At 42.5% G+C, this 19,547-nt stretch overlaps 2 protein-coding genes across 2 annotated transcripts in view; one reads left to right on the top strand and one right to left on the bottom strand.

Annotated features, from left to right (window-relative positions):
• Nucleotides 1-456: 456 nt before the first annotated feature.
• On the top strand, nt 457-9,844 carry samd9l (sterile alpha motif domain containing 9 like). Its single transcript, XM_078401600.1, has 3 exons — nt 457-524; nt 3,452-3,618; nt 4,665-9,844. The coding sequence occupies exons 1-3, from the start codon at nt 457-459 to the stop codon at nt 8,756-8,758; spliced, it is 4,329 nt and encodes a 1,442-aa protein (XP_078257726.1). The 3' UTR covers nt 8,759-9,844.
• Nucleotides 9,845-14,712: 4,868 nt separating this feature from the next.
• LOC144594970 (sodium-coupled monocarboxylate transporter 1-like) overlaps nt 14,713-19,547 on the bottom strand; it is a 32,060-nt gene continuing 27,225 nt past the window's right edge. Inside the window, exons 16-18 of the mRNA XM_078401916.1 lie at nt 19,293-19,393; nt 17,595-17,663; nt 14,713-16,823 (exon numbers count right to left, since the gene is read on the bottom strand). Coding sequence (XP_078258042.1) covers nt 16,788-16,823; nt 17,595-17,663; nt 19,293-19,393 — 206 coding nt within the window. The 3' untranslated portion in view covers nt 14,713-16,787. The remainder of the gene's footprint in view (nt 16,824-17,594; nt 17,664-19,292; nt 19,394-19,547) is intronic.

A 19,547-nucleotide genomic window follows, 5' to 3' on the forward strand; every position in this document is an offset into this window, starting at 1 on the left:
GACAACATGTCCCTGATGTGGAGAAAATGAATTCCTCGGATTGTTGTGTATCTCCGCCCATTAATGGCCTGATTTTTGTTGTCGATACTCCTGTTAGTTTCAGTTTAATTTCTAGACACTAAACTTCTACCTGAAGTTGGCTCCGGCGCTTAATCTCCATCTCTAAAGGTACCGAAATTAGCAAAATAATAGTGTCAGATAAGAGCATTGTTCATTGAAATTTCTGGACAATAAATTTTTGGACCACATTGGCGCAATCAGCAAAGGTTGATTAACAGCTGACAATGTCTCACCCTCGGTCTGCAAATGCTTTAACATTTTTGAACTAAGTTTCTCTCACTCAGTGAAAATCAGCAGGGTTTTGATTTAAGTTTTTACTCTTGGGAAGACTTGATGAAATAGAATGAAGTGCTTAAGCAGGATGCAATGCTGGGTGTGCGTGTGGCTACTAGTGACATGGAAAGCCAGACCTCGCGTCTGGGAGTTTTGTTTGAACTTCAGTCAACGCAGAAACTGGGCAGCAGGTGGGAGCAGAGATGTACAGGGGATCAATGAATAAGAAACGAGGGAGCAATGGATAGTCTGTAACTAGGGTTGCCAACTGTCCCGTATTAGCCGGGACGTCCTGTATTTTGGGCTAAATTGGTTTGTCCCATACGGGACTGCACTTGTCTTGTATTAGACCCGGGGGGTGCTATAGACCCGGATGCTGTAGGCCCAGGGGGCGCTGTAGGTTTGGACAGTGTAGTAGGAAACTGCAGATGCTGGTTAAAATCTGTGTCTACCTTCCGGACAGTATAGGTCCGGACATTGTAGATCCGGAGGCCCGGGCGCCGCCTAACGGAGGTTGCCTAGCAACCAGCCTCCCTGCCCGGGCAGCCGCCATTGGTGGAGCGGGAGCACGTGGCCGCTGGCTGGGTGAGGTCACGTGGGGCGGTGACGTCACCTTGTCCCTTATTTGGGAGTGAGATAGTTGGCAACCCTATGTGTAACTGAGGGAGGGGAGGTGAAGTTGCGGTCCGTGCTGAGAGGGGTTGATGGGAGCTACCTGTCGGGGAGAAGACTGGAGATGGAAAGAAGGAAATTAATCTTCTTGCAAACAGTTTATTTTTTTACAAGATGACAAATTTGAAGAGGGTCTAAGTGGCTTCACAGTTCGTCTGTTTCTGTAGTCAGACCCGAAAAGTCACATTCCTTATTTCCAGAGGTGATCTCTGGCCCGCTGAGTTACTCCAGCTATCTTGTGCTATCTTACTTCCTACGTGTCTGGTGTAACTCCACCCATTTAATTATCCTTTTACATTTTTTCACATCTTAGAATTTAGATTTTAGTTTCAGTTTTCTTTCATCGAAATCTTCAGCAGAAGCCGGGAGTGCTGCTAAAAGCCCATCACAAAAGGTAACAAAGTCAGAAAATTAATATCGTCAGACAGTAGATTATTATTGAAACTTTCTGTAAAATAATGTTAAGTGTTGGATCAATCATTGAAAGTTGGTTAAAAACTGCCAGTGTTTTACATTGAAGGTAGACACAAAAAGCTGGAGAAACTCAGCGGGACAGGCAACAACTCTAAGGAGAAGGGATGGGTGATGTTTCGGGTCGAGACCCTTCTTCAGACTGGTTAGGGATAAGGGAAATGAGATGGTGATGTGGAGAGAGATAAAGGACAATGAATGAAAGATATGCAAAAATGTAACGATGATAAAGGAAGCAGGCTGTTTGGCTTCTCCATTTAATAGGAATCTGAGGTCACTTTTTTCACGCAGAGGGTGGAGAGCTTATGGAACAAGACGTGTGTATGGAGTCACAGGTGTCCGGCCCGAATATTTCTGCCCTCTGATATATTGTTCAATAATTTATCCAGTGAAAGCAGCTGCTTAACGAAACCCTAAACAACCATTAGCTTTAAATTGGTGGCTTTGGAGTTAGAAGGGTGTGAGTTCATGCAGTGGATGTGAGAGTGTAACTTTGGCTGGTATTTCTAGATCTGGACTGAAGGGTGCTATCAAATTTAGCCTTGTCCACCCTCTCATTTGTACACCAAAAAAAATCCCCTAGCACCACTGAAATATCTATGTTCTAGAATATTTTACAGGTGTAATAAAATGATATGGGGAAGAGGCCATAAGATGTAGGATGGAATTAGGCCATTTGGCCCATAAAGTCTACTCTGCCATTCGATCATGGTTGATCTATTTCTCCCTCTCAACACCAGTCTCCTGCCTTCTCCCCACAATCTTTAATGCCCTTACTCATCAAGAATCTATCAATTTCCACTTTAAAAATCCCCAATGACTTGGCCTTAAGGGTGAATGCACAGTCTTTTTCCCTGGAAGGGAATCAAGAACTTGATGCAATAAATTTAAGGTGAGAAGGTAAGGATTTGATAGGTTTCTTTTATGGTGAGTCTATGGAATGTGCTGCCAGTGGAAGTGGTGGAGGCAGGTTCAAGTCAAGTCAAGTTTATTTGTCACATACACATACAAGATGTGCAGTGAAATGAAAGTGGCAATGCCTGCGGATTGTGCTAAAACTCCAAAACAGAATAGAATTTTTTTAACACAAAAAATAAAGTCATACAGTAAATTAGATTTAGATTTTTTTTTTAGATTTAGAGATACAGCGCGGAAACAGGCCCTTCGGCCCACCGAGTCCGCACACATTAACACTATCCTACACCCACTAGGGACAATTTTTACATTTACCCAGTCAATTAACCTACATACCTGTATGTCTTTGGAGTGTGGGAGGAAACCGACGATCTCGGAGAAAACCCACGCAGGTCACGGGGTGAACGTACAAACTCCGTACAGACAGCGCCCGTAGTCAGGATCGAACCTGAGTCTCCTGCTGTAAGGCAGCAACTCTACCGCTGCACCATCGTGCCACCCAATTAGTCCCTGGTAATATATGAGTTAACAGTCCTGGTGGTCTGTGGGGAGAAACTCCGTCTCATCCTCTCCGTTTTCACAGCATGACAGCGGAGGCATTTGCCTGACCGTAGCAGCTGGAACAGTCCGTTGCTGGGATGGTAGGGGTCCCCCATAATGTTGCTGGCTCTGGATCTGCACCTCCTGATGTATATTTCCCAATAACATTTTTTAAAAGACATCTGGACATGTATACGGATTGGAAATGTTTAGAGGAATTATGGGCTAAACAAAGGTAAATGGGACTAGCTTAGAAGGGACATTTTGGGTGTCAGAGGTAATGGGGAGAAGGCAGGAGAATGGGGTTAGGAGGGCAAAGGACGTGTTGGGCAAAGGACGTGTTTCCATGTTGTGTGACTCCATGTTATTATGTAAAAGTGCTAACGTTTTACTGCTTGTTTCCTCCTGCCAGCATTTATCTATAAATGTCCTGCGAGGCATCTGTTGGAAAAACAGGAAATGGGTAAGTATTCATTTTAGAAGCTTTACTCAGGGGATAAACATTGCCTTGGATTCTCAGAGTTTGGCTGGGATTGTCGCTGGGGGTTGGGATCTGTGCTACGGACCATGGCTGCATGTGGCTAAATGGACCTATGGATTTTGACCGGTGGACAATGAACAGGAGAAGTGTGCTCGCCATCAAGCCTCAAGCATTGGGCATTGTACTGGAGCCACCCTCCAATCATGGTTGAACCCCAGCAGCTGACAGAAGGGGAGGGAATGGGAGACAGGTAACAAACCACCAAGCGTAGCTGGCAAAAGAATAAAGCATGTCTTCATAATTTGTCAGGTTGAATGACACATCATTCTCTGTTAATTTCTCACAAAAAAACATTGCATCTCTTGTTTCCTGGTATTTTTAAAAAAAAAGATAATTTGCAGCCTAATTGCATTTACTGTGAAAAATGACACTGAAATCCCCAGGTACCCTTTAAGAATGTGACAAGAATCCAACAGCAATAGACTTTGTTTTGTGTTCTTGTTCTATGTCTGTATGAAACTTGAGAGTCTCTTCAAGGTCCAACGGAAGTCTTGATTACATTAACTCAATGCTGGCAGCAAGATAACTAAATATGGTTGCAACCACACAATCTGACTGAACACACTGTGTACAGACAAAGATAACTATGTACAAAACATCTCCTGTGCAGCGCCACCTGCTGCACGGGAGGAGCAACGGGTCCTCCCACCCCACACGGTCCACCAAACATCACACTTTACTTGGCCACAAGGATAAAATATTATAAGTAGTTTAATTTTAATATTATTATATAATCCATTCCTGCATATACAGTAAATGTTTAGAGATTTTACAAAAATCTTACTTTTCACCCCCCTTCTTTGTTAATGATGTATTTCTAATTCATTCCTGAAACACCATTTGTTTGAGAGACGGACATTCAGTAAGTTCTCAGATATGAGCTGACACTTTCAAACAACAGTCCAAAAGATCATTGAGTTGAATGTTTTGGGAAAATGTCCAGTGCACAAGGATTTGGCTTCTAAAGGAAAATTGGGTGGAGAAGGTAAATTTGCACATCATTATTGGCAGACCATCGGTTCCTGCAGAAAGGTTTTGAATTGTTGGACTGATTTAAATTTTGTGTTAATTTTCAAATAATGAATATATTTCCGATATTTAGCTCTACGGTTAACAGATACATGCAATCTTTCTCTTGTAAATCGTTAATCATTTTATTTTACATTTAATACAGAAAACCCTTTACTTTTAGGGACTGCTCCTGAAAATATCCCTCCTTTCATTGAGAGTGGAACAAGGTCTGTTTCCCCCGGGGTGAAGCCAGCAGGTAACACTCAGTGTAACCCCCATCCTTTTGACAAAGAAGATGCAGAATTTAAATATGTGAAAGGACACGTACTTCCAGTGGAATCAGGCAGCAAAAACCTGATTATTCCATGCCACGAATTTAAATCTTTCCAAATTGCTGCCCGGAGAAACGATCATGAACAGGAAGTCAAATTTGCAAAGGAAGTTATAAAGTTTGCTGCAGCCTGCATGAACTGTAGAACCAATGGGACAATTCACTTTGGTGTAGAGGATGGCGAAAAGTACAAACACGGCCAGATACTGGGTGTTCCTGTCCCCAAACGAGAACTTTTTGTGAATGCACGCGACAAGTATATCAAGAAATGCTTTTTCAAAAAGCATCACTCCCACGCTGAGCATTCCATCCGCCCACCGAGATTTGTTGAGGTCTCTGATGGTGGTGACGAGAAGCACTTTGTTATTGAAGTCGACATTGTCCCGTCATCGTCAGTTGTAAAGGACACGTTTTTCCCAGTCACGATTCCAAACTTGGGCGACTGGGTGGAAAATCCCCGACGATTCTGCTACACAAGAGAAGGGGCAGCTTGTTGTAAGGTCCATAAAATGCCAGAGTTTATACGTGATCGAGATTTAGAAAGGGAAAAGGCAGAACGTGACGAAGAGCTCTCCAGAGATGGTGTGTACCAGAAACTGTCCCAACTGTTTACAAGCATAAAGAAACACATGAACGGTGAATTAAAGTACATTCTCGTCATTGACAGTTGTGAGAAAGATTTAAATAATCTCGGCTTTTTGTTAAGAATGAAGTTTTTTTGTGTTTTAGATTTTGACCCCAATTCCAGAGTGCAAGGCTTATTCAATTTGTATCCCAAAGCCAGATCTTATTTCTTGGAAGATTGCGTCACTGAAAGAGGCTTATTGAGTGACGAAATAAAGAAGGATTCCTTTCATCAAACCAGCTGGATATTTTGCAACGGGCAAACCAGCAGTGGCCAGCAGCAGCCTTACGATGCAAAGACCTGGATGGAAAGGAGAAGGAAACATCTCGCGAATATCATCTCACAAATCTGCAATGCGCTCCTTCCACCCGGCTCGTTTGAGGTGCTTTTCCTCTTGCTGTCCCAAGCCAACGAGCCACTAGCAGCGGCATTCCGTGGATTCTATGCTGGGACGAACGGCAGAAATATAAAATGCATCTTGGAAGGCAGAGAGAGTTGTAATGAATGGAGAAGAGTTTTGGAGACGGCAAATAACAGAGAGGCTCTCAACGACCTGACTATAGTAGGGACAAGGATCAGCCATTTGGACAATATGATTCAGATCGTTCAGTCTTCCTGGCCGACTGACAGGCTGTTGCTTCACGACGATTCTAAGTATGAAGACCTTCTGCCTTTCCTTGAAGTGTTGAGTTCAAACGACGCCAGCTGCCCCGACATGGACCCAAAGGATGAAGAATGGCAGGAAGAGGTCCGAGCCAGGGAGAAACACTTTTACAAAGGTGGCAACGTCAGCTGGATGAATTTCTGGCTTGCTGACAATAATTACTGTGGGGAAATCATAAAGAGAGATGCGTATCATAAAGTGGCGAAGCATCTGAACTCGTTGTTGAAGGGACCAAGGTCAGAGCCGGTAACCACTGTGTCTATAAAACACCTGCCTGGCAGTGGAGGGAGTACGCTGGCTCGTCACATCCTCTGGGACTTCAGGAAAAGAGTTAGATGTGCGACTGTCAACATAACGCAGCCGGCAAAATCTATCTGTGGACATGCCGTGAAATTACAGGAGAACGCAGGTGGTTCAATCCTCCTACTCGTTGAAGACTGTAATGACAAGTATATTAAAGAATTGGAACTCTATTTGACAATCTCAGTCGCTCGTTATTCTCCAAAGCCAAATTTCATTCTGCTACACTGCAAGAAGTCCAACTCTCCAGGCGGAATGAGCAAAGGACGTGTGACTGTGGAGGTTCATTACAAGTTGTCAGAGAGGGAGAAAGGAGTGTTCAGAAAAAAACTGGATGACCTCAAAGTTCTGTACACAGAAAACACAATTCTCACATTTGCCCTAATGACCAAAGAATATAATCCAGAATATCTTACAAAATGTGTGAAGGAACTGTTGGAAAGTGTTGATTGTGCATCCAATGTTCTCGAGTTGGTTCGTTGCATTGCGTTAATAAATCACTACGTCGGGGGGTCATACATAACTGTGCCTCAGTGCGAGGTATTCATAAATAGAGGTGCTCAAGGTGAAAGTCCGCAGCGCGTTAGTTTTGAGAGCTTGTTAAAGGGATCGGCGGGAGGTCTGCTCTCCCTTCTGTGTGAACCTGGGACAGAATTCTGGAGCGTCCGAATAGTGCACTGTAAAGTCGCAGAGGAAATACTGAGTCAGGTGTCGTCACAACGTCAAAGTAAGGATGCCGCCCTCCTCCTTGAGGAAGATGTTTTTTCCAAGCACCACGCTGCCACACAAGTGGCGAAATTCATCAGGCAATTGTTTGTTCGAAGAACGGACCACACGGATACATCGAAACGCTCTTTTCCTTCCCTTATTGAACATGTATCAAGAGACGAGAGTGAAACTGACGCCGAAGATCTTCTGAAGAAAGCCTGTGAATGTTTTGCCAAGGATGCTTTTGTGATTCAGCAACTCGTGAGGTTCTTGTGCCAAAAGAAAAAGTTTAAACAAGCGGAGAGCTGGATAAAAATGGCCAGGTCATTGGAGCCGTCCAATTCGTACATTTTACACACTGAAGGCCAAGTGTACCACAAATGGCTTATTTCGGACTTCAGTCTGCAGCATCTAATTGATCACTGGCGTTCTCCATCCATATTTGCAAAGGCAATAGTGATGGCACTCAAGGCAATCGATGCTTTTGAGAAATCCCAAGAAGCATCCACGTTAGAGGCTGACTGGAATAATGCTGGCTACTTTGGTGAGATCGAGGTTGGGTGTTATGTTGTGAATTTTATGTCTGAGCTGGACGTCTTTAAATACAAGGACGGCTGCTACATGAACCTGGTGAGGTATTTACTGACGGAATGGATCCCAGATGAAATGGACACCACGTGGGGAAGTCTTCATGGAAAAATAAAGGTGTTACATGATAACATTTGGAAAGCACTGGAATCAATTCATGAATACATCGATTACTTTAGGGCTGACCAACCAACTGAGGGATCTCTTGAGGAGAAATATTTTGAGAAATTAAGCAAGACTGAAAAGCAATTCTCCTCTTTCTTCAGATTAACCAATGACCAGTTGCTGAGGCCAGGAGAAATGCAATCGCTGATCCCCAAATTTAAAAAAAACATCTGTCTCTTGAGTGGTGCGAGATTCACAAACATTTTTTCATTAGAATCTGAAAATTTAAAGAAAATCGTAGAATTGTGCTACGATCGACATGAAGATTATAGCAAAAATTGTCTAGAAAATTATATTTTAGCACAAATTGCACTGGCTATCCATCGCTTACCCAGTTACCCAGGCGAAGTTTCCAAAGCTGAACTTCGCGAGCTGAGTTCCAGACTGTGTGAAATGTGCGCTTTTGATGAATCCCCTGTCCCATATTTCATACAAGTGTTACTCTACTGGCCAGAAGACAAAGCTGAGAGGACCGCAGAAGATGACGAGTGTTTAATTGAAGCATTAGACACGATGAACAATCTGTACAAGAACAAAATCAACGATTCCACAACTAGGAAGAAGCCTACGTACCCTCACGTTTTCCTCGGATGCGGCACTGGCTTTCAGCGGTTTATCCACAGCAGCCCTAAGGAACGTGGCAATGGGACGTACAGATGGGAAGATCTTCATGGCAAGCTACAGTGCATGGAAGGATGGATTGAAAATAACAAGATTTCTATTCAGGGCCATTGCAGTGAAACTAAGATTTCTGTCCATCGTGGACCCAAATGTTTGATACAATCCAGGAGAAGTCGAGTTTCATTTTATTTAGGGTTTACCTTGCGGGGCTGCCTGGCCTACAATGTTCAGGAAGTGTCTGAGGAAGGTGCTTCTGAGAGTCTGCATCTGTAATCGCTGTTCAGCAGTCATTTACTCCACTGAATCTCATTGGATTCATTTTGTGCTGGCAACATTCATGTTCATAAGTTCTAGGAGAAGAATTAGGCCATTCGGCCCATCAAGTCTACTCTGCCATTCAGTCATGGCTGATCTATCTCTCCCTCTCAATCCCATTCTCCTGCCTTCTCCCCATAACCCCCGACACTCTTACTCAACTGTTCTAGCCTACTGTACTGAAAATATAAATATTAGTTAAATATTTTCATATCTGAAGGAAAAAATGATTTAATTAAAATAGTTGTGGGATCCCTAAATAAGGGGCCATCTGTAAGAGATTAAATACTAGAAAGAGAAACTGTCTTATTCAAATGCTAAGTTCGACTTCGTGTGCTGTGGTTTAAACAAAACGATGTAGGAGCCATTTTTCAGTTATTAGTTATTTTTGCTTATTAATATCATTACCTTGCATCCTGCTGTAGTTTGGACACTGTAGAGTTAATGCAATGCTTACGTAGGGGCTGGGCGGAGCTAGAGTACGGGCAGTTGGCTACGTGCTGACAGGGGGTCAGCCAGAGGATTCCAAAAGATTTATTAGCCAAGATTAATACAAACCACAAAGTTATATCTGGCAATCCGTATCGATCGCATAGACTGTGGAAAGATATGGAATTTTACTTAGCAAGTCAATAACCAGTCGATGACAAGAGATATGCCAATATGTTTATTGCACCTTCAAAATAAAGACGACTAACTGTTCAAATGTCGAGGAGGATCTCTGTTATTATTTGTTCGAGTCATTACGCTTATCGCTCACCTGGTCTATATGCAAGTGGTGAGAAGTGCTATTAGCTGATATAGTTAATTAGAGATATTGATATTTTGTTATAGATGGGTGAAGATAGTTTCTTTTGTTGTTGTTTTAGCTAATATAAAATGAATGCTTCTTTTCAGTAGAAAGCAGTAAGATGGTTGCTTGTGGCAGAAATGTTATCCTTGGGAATGGAATGTGTTTGACCCTTTATAAATGTTAAGGAGTAGACAGAGGAGTAGGGGTTCCTTGTTCTTAAATTACTCCCTTACTCCCTTGTCTGATAGTGTGAGCCCTGTGTATTGAAACAGTAGAGCAAGGTCGTGCAGCTGCGAGATTGCTCGTGTATAAGAGATAAAGAAAGTTTCTTTCTCAATAACAACTCCTTATATGGGTGCGTGTGAAAGTAGGAAAAGTTTTGAATCCACTCTAGGTAAATTGATGCGTTTCCCCGAAAGCATGTGACTTATATTAATGGTTTGGTTTCTGAGCATGTGACCTGTATTAAGAAATGTTGTTTTCTCTGTAACCATGGGAATTGTATTAGAATTGTAATTGGTCATTGATTTCTTTTCTGTCACACCCCTTTTTCCTTTCTGTATAAAATGTAAACAATCGTGGAAAAGTTGTTCTTCCCCTCTCCTGAGTTGAGATCTTTTCAGACACTAGTATCGTGTATGGAGATCCTCACGGGAAGAACCCCACTGTGGAATAAATCTGCTCATCCAGTAATTCGTGTGATTATTCAGACTGAAGGTAAAGAACTTGATTTATCAGTGGTAGCTTGGGAGCTAATTGATAGACGAGAAGCTGGCCATGACAAACGACATTAAGGATAGATTAGATAAGTGGCTGAAGGGAATAGCAACAAGGAGAGTAAACGTGGTTATGCAGTAGGGTGGTACTTAAATTACTAGAACAGCACTCAGTTCTTGATCAACTGATCCATTGCCATGAGTTCATATCCCACCATGGCAGGGAGGAATTTAATTTCACGTAAAGGTATAATGTTAAAAAAAACAGTGAAATTACCTGAATCCCAACTAGCTGACTACATTGTGTGGGAAGGAACTGCTGATGCTGGTTAAACCGAAGATAGACACAAAATGCTGGAGTAACTCAGCGGGACAGTCAGCATCTCTGGAGAGAAGGAATGGGTGATATTTTGGGTCGAGACCCTTCTTCAGACTGACTACGTTCCTGCATGGTGACCTTAACTTGTCTGGGCTCTATGTGATTGCAGGTTAACCAAAGTAGTTGTCGGCTGGAAAACACACACCGCCATTGGGGAGTGGCAACCACTTCCTGTAATTAAATGAAGCAAAAAGAAATATTGTTGAGTTTTGTGGAGAATTAATTCTGACAAGGATGAATTTGGTCAAATATCCCGTTTCCAAACTGTAACATTATGTATTTCTATATGTTACAAAGGGAATCAGGAAAGGTCTTCATTGATATTGCTGTCAGCCAACCACAGGGTCTGACACATGAACCCTCTGGAGTGCGATAATAACTCTAGCAGAATTTCCACCATGGGCGTGACTGCGGGATTTAAAATTAAAAATAGACATTCTCTCCTGTTTTAACCCAATAACGATACCTGCTACCGGCAAGTAAATGCAGATGCAAAAGAAAAAGAACGGCACGGTAGCGCAGCGGTAGAGTTGCTGCTTTACAACGAATGCAGCGCCGGAGACTCAGGTTCGATCCTGACTACGGGTGCTGCACTGTAAGGAGTTTGTACGTTCTCCCCGTGACCTGCGTGGGTTTTCTCCGAGATCTTCGGTTTCCTCCCACACTCCAAAGACTTACAGGTATGTAGGTTAATTGGCTGGGTAAATGTAAAAATTGTCCCTAGTGGGGTGTAGGATAGTGTTAATGTACGGGGATCGCTGGGCGGCACGGACTTGGTGGGCCGAAAAGGCCTGTTTCCGGCTGTATATATATGATATGATGATATGATATGATAAAGTGTTGGAGTAACTCAGCGGGTCAGGCTGCATCTATGGTGACGTTTCAGGTCGGGACCCTTCTTCAGACTGGTACTAGTCTGCACTAATGTAGATGTGGATGTTTGTTGTGTAGTAAATGTATTAAATTTGTGAGTGTTTGTTGTGTAGTAAATTTATGACGTTACCTTCTACTCAAAAAGAAAGTAGATAAGAAAGAACAATCACTGAATCTCAGCACTAAAATCCACTATTGACTTATTGACTCCTTAAATGTGATTGCTTAAACAGCATTTCTTTACAAAAAAGTTTAATGTATATTTTTGTCATTGTGTGGGAATTTATAGTTTTCTTTTAATAGATTTTCAAATTAATTTGCCAAGGAATTAAAAGTTCAATTTCTTATTTTCATGTTCCTTTAATCAATCAGAAATATAATATACCAATGTTTAATAAAATGTTTATTTTTAAAAATCAACTTACATTTTTATACATTTATAATTCTGTATTTCGATAATAATCTAAATTTTTAAATTGGAATTTAATTTTCTTTTTAAAGTGTGTGCCATTGTTGACACCACTGTAAACCTATTTGTGTACTGCAACTACTTTCTCATTTTGTAGAAATAATTAAGAATAAAATGGTATTAATTTAGAAATTAAAGAATGCTCTGTTTATCGTTTACAAATTGCTCCTACAGGGAACTGATCATGTATACATTCATATCATATCATATCATATATATACAGCCGGAAACAGGCCTTTTCGGCCCTCCAAGTCCGTGCCGCCCAGTGATCCCCGCACATTAACACTATCCTACACCCACTAGGGAGAATTTTTTTTAAACATTTACCCAGCCAATTAACCTACATACCTGTACGTCTTTGGAGTATGGGAGGAAACCAAAGATCTCGGCAAAAACCCACGCAGGTCACGGGGAGAACGTACAAACTACATGCAGAATGAGGATCGAACCGGGGACTCCGGCGCTGTGAGGCAGTAGTTCTACCGTTACACCACCGTGCTGCTCATTATCATGAGTGAAATCTGGTGATGCCGTGCCCATGATTGCGACTGGCATGTAATATACGGCAACCTGTAACCAGTGTATTCATCACGCTAGTGTTATAATCCGCCAAGGAATCGTCTCTGTTCAAGTTTGCAGGAGGAGCTGGGAATATATAGAACTATAGACGGGAGCTGCAACAAACAAACAAACGTGTTGGAAAAGGAGAGTGCAATACACTTGTCTAAGTGGGTCTCATCACCACCACATCAGCATTGGCTGGAAGTGCCACAGGCTTGCTCCACCTTGATGTGAATGGTGTTAGACTTACACGACATTCAGGAGAAGGTGGGATTCTCTGACTGCGATAGAGCTCTTAAGGATAGCGGAATAAGGGGGTATGGGGAGAAGGCAGGATGGGGTACTGATTGAGAATGATCAGCCATGATCACATTGAATTGTGGTGCTGGCTCGAATGGCCTCCTCCTGCACCTATTGTCTATTGTCTATTGTAAAGACAAGGCTGAGTAGATAATCCATCACGGCCTCCTCACGAGATCCCCATCATTCACTGAAACCAATCGCTGCAAGGCCAATATGCATTTCCCATCTACAAGTAGGAAAAAAAACTGCAGATGCTGGTTTAAATCGATGGTAAACACAAAATGCTGGAGCAACTCAGTGGGTCAGGCAGCATCTCTGGAGAGAAGGAATGGGTGTCGTTTCCTCAGGGAGTGGTCTCGACCCGAAACGTCACCCATTCCTTCGCTCCAGAGATGCTGCCTGACCCGCTGAGTTGCTCCAGCATTTTGTGTCTGCCTTCCCCATCTATAATTTCTCTTGAGATGGTGGTGGCAACTTGTTCTTCTGAGGAAGGCGCGCCCACGTGTTTAAAAGGTTATAATGCTGGAGCGTAAACCCAGGCTGTTTATTCCGTGGCCACCTGGAACCAGAGTGACCACCTAATCACCTCATTCTCTTGTATAGACATTACTACACAGGCAAACAAAGTAGTCCTTGTGATACAACAAAGTAGTCCTTGTGATACAACAAAGTAGTCCCTGCAATATCACAACAGACGGTACTTTTCAGTCAGAGAGTTGTGAATCTGTGGAATTCTTTGCCTCAGAAGGCAGTGGAGGCCAATTCTCTGAATGCATTCAAGAGAGAGCTGGATAGAGCTCTTAAGGATAGTGGAGTCAGGGGGTATGGGGAGAAGGTAGGAACGGTGTACTTATTGAGAATGATCAGCCATGATCACATTGAATGGCGGTGCTGGCTCGAAGGGCCGAATGGCCTCCTCCTGCACCTATTGTATACACTGGAATTTAGAAGGATGAGGGGGGATCTTATTGAAACATATAAGATAATTAGGGGATTGGACACATTAGAGGCAGGAAACATGTTCCCAATGTTGGGGGAGTCCAGAACAAGGGGCCACAGTTTAAGAATAAGGGGTAGGCCATTTAGAACGGAGATGAGGAAGAACTTTTTCAGTCAGAGAGTGGTGAAGGTGTGGAATTCTCTGCCTCAGAAGGCAGTGGAGACCAGTTTGTTGGATGCTTTCAAGAGAGAGCTGGATAGAGGTCTTAAGGATAGCGGAGTGAGGGGGTATGGGGAGAAGGCAGGAACGGGGTACTGATTGAGAGTGATCAGCCATGATCGCATTGAATGGCGGTGCTGGCTCGAAGGGCTGAATGGCCTCCTCCTGCACCTATTGTCTATTGTCTATTGTCTATTGAGTTAGCGTGGTGGTAGCCAGGCATCTGCTGACCCTTGCCCATCCCGGTGGTGGAGATTGTGGGTTTGGAGATGCTGCTGATGTAGCCGAAGCTGGTGAATGCAGCTGCAGATTGGACACACCACAATCCCGTACACTTCTGCTGGAGGTGATTTACTGAAACAGCTGCAGTTGGTTCTGAAACACAAACCCCATAACGATCACCCAGCATTTGCATCTTCTCCTTAGCTTCAATCTAATTTTCCTGTCCCCTGCATTGATGCCCCATATATATAATTACCGTTATTGCTGGGTGTGAACGTGACATTTCATAGCTTTCAAACAAAAGATATTTAGTAAGAAACAGAATTATTCTTTTCCAAAATTACATAACAAAATCACCTCCCAGAATGTACGAGACACAAACATGTTTGTGCTTTTATTTGTAAGATTATGTTTATTGATTATTTTTGTGCATGGTTTCAAAAGCTATCAAAATATCTGTGCAGCAAGTTCGAACACAAAATTGAAACTGTGATTGGAACTGGCATAATCATATTTTAATAGACCTTCATATTCCCCACAAGGTCTACTCTGGCTACAAGTCCAACATTATTTGAAACTAGATCAGCTAATCTCGCACGAAAGATTGCCCATGATGCTCCTTAGAATTAAAAAAATGTCCATTTCCAAATTTTAACGCGGAAATCTTGGATGAACTGGGTTAAAGATTGACATGTAGTTTTGGTGAGTTAGATGAGATATGGAGAGATATCACACAGACTTCATCGGCAATTTAGCTGTCAACATTATACAGCAAATTCCAGAATTCATGTACGAGGGATTATATTTGATGAAATCAGGTACAATCATCGACTTTACCGCATTCCTTGCACATTCCTGCTTTACCAACGGCACCAATATTTACTGGTTTTCCCTTGTGAGGTTATAGAGTCATGGAAACAGGCCCATCTCGCCCACACCGGCCAACAATGTCCCGGTTACCCTAGTCCCACTTGCCTGCGCTTGGTCCATATCCCCCCAAATCTGTCCTATCCTATCCAGTTGTAGACACTTTAGAAAATATAACACAAGGAAAGGTATGCAGGGATTCAATCATATTACTGAATTGGAACTTTTGTTTTTTCTCCACCAGAATCTAAAAGTAATATCCTAATTCTGGGATGAACTATTTCCTAATTTTATTTTAGATTCTGCCCTGTTCAGGCAAGGATAAAATCTGTTACCACTCATGGTTTCAGTTTTTGCCATGACAGTATTCTCCTTGAAAACTACACCAATCGTAAGAATCCGTTGCAATGAAGTTAGTTTTAGAAATCACACCACAGAGGAAATAGGTTCATAGAAATGATCTTTCTAATAACCAAATTAGTTGTTAATGAAAGCTCGCCGGTTGTAAAGATTTCGAATGCAGGGATAAGTCAATGCCAGCATACCACAAGGCAACATGTCCAAGTGGACCAGCTCTCATTATCAGCAATTACATCATTAAATCATTCCATTTATTTGTCAGCTTGAGATAACTTGAAGTCAGTTGTCTAGAAACACATTGCTAATACAGGCTAAAATCCTACAACATAAAATAGATAGCCACAAAATGCTGGAGTAACTCAGCGGGACAGGCAGCATCTCTGGAGAGAAGGGATGGGTGACGTTTCGGGTTGAGACCCTTCTTCAGACTGGTTAGGGATAAGGCAAATGAGAGATATAGGTGGTGATGTGGAGAAAAAAAGGAACAATGAATGAAAGATATGTAAAAAAGCAACGTTGATAAAGGAAGCGGGCCATTGTTAGTGTTTGTTGGGTGAAAATGAGATGCTGGTGCGACTTGGGTGGGGGAGGGATGGAGAGTGGGAATGCCGGGGCTACTGGAAGTGAGAGAAATCAATATTCATACCGCTGGGCTGTAAGTTGCCCAAGTGAAATATGAGATGCTGTTCCTCCAATTTGTGTTTAGCCTCACTCTGACAATGGAGGAGACCGAGGACAAAGGTCAGTGTGGGAATGGGAAGGAGAGTTAAAGTGTTTAGCAACCGGGAGATCAGGTTGGTTCAGGAGGACTGAGCGAAGGTGTTCAGCGAAACGATCGCCCAGGCTGCGTTTGGTCTCACCGATGTATAAGAGTCCACATCTTGAACAACGGATGTAGTACTAGATCGCTGTTTTTTTAGTTCTGCTGTTCTCATAAACAGTTTGTGAGTTCTAACATTTACTGTAATTGAAAACACAAACTTTAAAAGTTCATGCGTTTGTTTCGGTTTATAATTAATGGATTTTTATACCTGAAATGGGAACAGTCCAATCAGTACCGGCAACTCACAGTGTGACATAAAACACAGACATTATACGAGAAAACTTTACAACATATTTAACTTGATGGGAACTCATTTTCAACAATTTTAATGATTATTTACTTCCTTTCCAATTCAATTAATAGATAGCCAGCAATAGCACAAACATTACATTTCATATTTGCAACTTGGTTGTGTGTCTATAACTTCTTTAGTCACCAATGTTCAAGACTTTGCTTCAATACTTATTTAGGCACCAGGGGCTGAAGAGACTTTTCATTCTGTACAAAGTGAGATAAACGGACATTACCAAATATGTAGGAAAGAAAACTGGTAGCCAGGACATCCTGTATTTTGGGCTAAATTACTTTGTCCCATATTAGAAGGGTTGCCAACTTCCTCACTCCCAAATAAGGGACAAAGGATGACGTCACCGCCCCGCGCCCCACGTGACCTCACCCAGAAGGTAGATACAAAATGTTGGAGTAAATCCGCGGGTCAGGCAGCATCTCTGGAGAGAAGGAATGGGTGATGTTTTGGGCGGGTCCCGTCCCACCCACTCCCCTGACATCAGTCTGAAGAAGGGTCTCGACCCGAAACGTCACCCATTCCTTCTCTCCAGAGATGCTGCCTGACCCGCTGAGTTACTCCAGCATTTTGTGTCTACCTTACCACATATGTAGTTTCTCGAAACAATCCATTAATGTGATTGTAACATCAGAAAAAGCAAGATAGAGCAAGGGCTGGCACAGTGGTAGAAACGGACATGCAAGATTTGGTGCATCTAAACTACAAACTTTCCAGGGGAGCCTTGCACAAGTGCCAGGAAATATTTTTTAATAGCAAATACAATCAATTATTCAGGATGAGAGGTGTACCATTTTCACCAGGGGTGGGGGAGGGGGGGGGGGGGGGTGAATCAGAATTCTTCAACGTCAGAAATTAACATTAAACACCCACACAACATAATGACATCTCCATTTATCCCCTGGTCACTGCTATGCACACAATCCCAGCTATCTGCATGCGCCACAACAGTTATGTGATTTTACCTGAGTATCAGAAGAATGGTGACGTGTACTGAAGATGTTTTCAGGAGTGGTTTCCAACAGTTCTATGGCCTGTGGGGAAAAAATAAATAAATTAGTATCACTCAGTCTTATTTTCATGCCTTCAAAGATATTCAGAACTATGAACAGTTATGAATGGAAGTTTGGAAAGCTGAATAACTAATATTTAGAGTTTACATACAGTTGGCGTTAATAAAAGGAAAATAATAAAGAAAAAACTGGAGGATAAAGAATGAGTTCGTAAAGCAGACAAAGACAAGTTTCAATTGCAGTTAGGGAGTATTCTAAATCAAACGAGAGAACTAAAGGTATAAAGTACAATGGAATTGAGGTAACAGAGACAGCCAAGAGCAAGATGACACCAGTGTTGGAGTCCATCACAACTAGGGTTGCCAACTTCCTCACTCCCAAATACGGGACAAGGTGACGTCACCGCCCCGCGCCCCACGTGACCTCACCCAGCCAACGGCCACATGCTCCCACTCCACCAATGGCGGTCTTTTTCACCCAGAGAATTTGTGGAATTCTCTGCCACAGAGGGCAGTGGAAGCCAAATCACTGGATGGATTTAAGAGAGAATTAGACAGAGCTCTAGGGGCTAGTGGAATTAAGGGATATGGAGAGAGGGCAGGCACAATTTATTGATTGTGGATGATCAGCCATGATCACTATGAATGGCGGTGCTGGCTCGAAGGGCCGAATTACCTCCTCCTGCACCTATTTTCTATGTTTCTATGCTTAATTCCTACACAATCTTAGTTCGTGCGTCTCGTCTCTATGGGGGCATCTCAGATCTTGTGAAAGATCCTCAATAATACACCAGAGGATCACCTAAGATTACATGGATCACAAATTCAATTTTCAACGCTGAATTTATATCAAGCATCTCGTGACTCAAAGCCAAGGGTGCTACCTATAATCAAAGATTAAAAGCTAAAGCTGTAAAGTCCGTTTGCTTAATTAATGTCAATGGGTTTACTCATTTCTGTTACGGTAGCTTTAGGTTTGAAATCAGGATTCCCGAAGGAACAAACTGCTGTTCACCAAAGTTTCACAATTTAATAATATTGAATCCGAAGAAAGGACCTGATCTGAAATAGAGTTATAGAGTCAGAGAGTCTGACAGTGTGGAAGCAGGCCCTTCGGCTCAACTTGCCCACACCGACCAACAATGTCCCATCTACATACGTCCCACTTGCCTGCATTTGGTCCATATCCCTCTAAACTTGGCCTATCCATGTACCTGTCTAGCTATTTCTTAAACGTTGCGATAGTCCCAGCCTCAACTACCTCCTCTGGCAGCTCGTTCCATACACCCACCACCCACTGTGTGAATGGCACCTATCCATTCCTTCCACAAATGCTGACTGAACCACTGAGTTCCTCCAGCACTTTAGGTTTTTACGCAAGATTCCAGTATCTGCAGTTCTTGTGTAGGAAGGAACTGCAGCTGCTGGTTTAAACTGAAGATAGACACAAAATGCTGGAGTAACCCAGCGGGACAGGCAGTACCTCTGAAGAAGGCTCCAGAGATGCTGCCTGACCCGTTGAGTTACTCCGGCATTTTGTGTCTATCTGCAGTTCTTTGTGTCTTAATAATTTTAATATGTTTCAATGGCCAAATTATTCAATTCAAATCCAATGATTAATGAAAGCTTCAGTAAATGATAGTTATCTTACTGTCTCAGGTAATGGTGCAGCTGGTTTTTTTTTGAACAGAATCTCTTGAATAGTGTAGAGGATGGGAGAAATGAGTTCTTGATCCACGTTTTTGGTGCCTCCTGAAATGTAGAGAACAGGGTTAGTTATGACTACAGCTCAATCAACTAACTGCGTTTGCACCGAAGTTTCTAACGTTTGGGTAAAATGCTATTTTGAAATTGTTCATCAGTAAAAATCAAGATTTTATGGAGCACAGAAAGGTTATAAATCAGT

This window comes from Rhinoraja longicauda, chromosome 6 (assembly GCF_053455715.1).
Source record: "Rhinoraja longicauda isolate Sanriku21f chromosome 6, sRhiLon1.1, whole genome shotgun sequence".
Taxonomy (NCBI): Eukaryota; Metazoa; Chordata; class Chondrichthyes; order Rajiformes; family Arhynchobatidae; genus Rhinoraja; species Rhinoraja longicauda.

Coding starts and splice junctions, on each gene's coding strand:
- samd9l (XM_078401600.1), top strand. CDS start 457: ATGGAAAGCCAGACCTCGCGTCTGGGAGTTTTGTTTGAACTTCAGTCA. Junction 525..3,451: donor ACGCAGAAACTGGGCAGCAG/GTGGGAGCAGAG, acceptor TTGGATTCTCAG/AGTTTGGCTGGGATTGTCGC. Junction 3,619..4,664: donor GGAGCCACCCTCCAATCATG/GTTGAACCCCAG, acceptor CTTTACTTTTAG/GGACTGCTCCTGAAAATATC.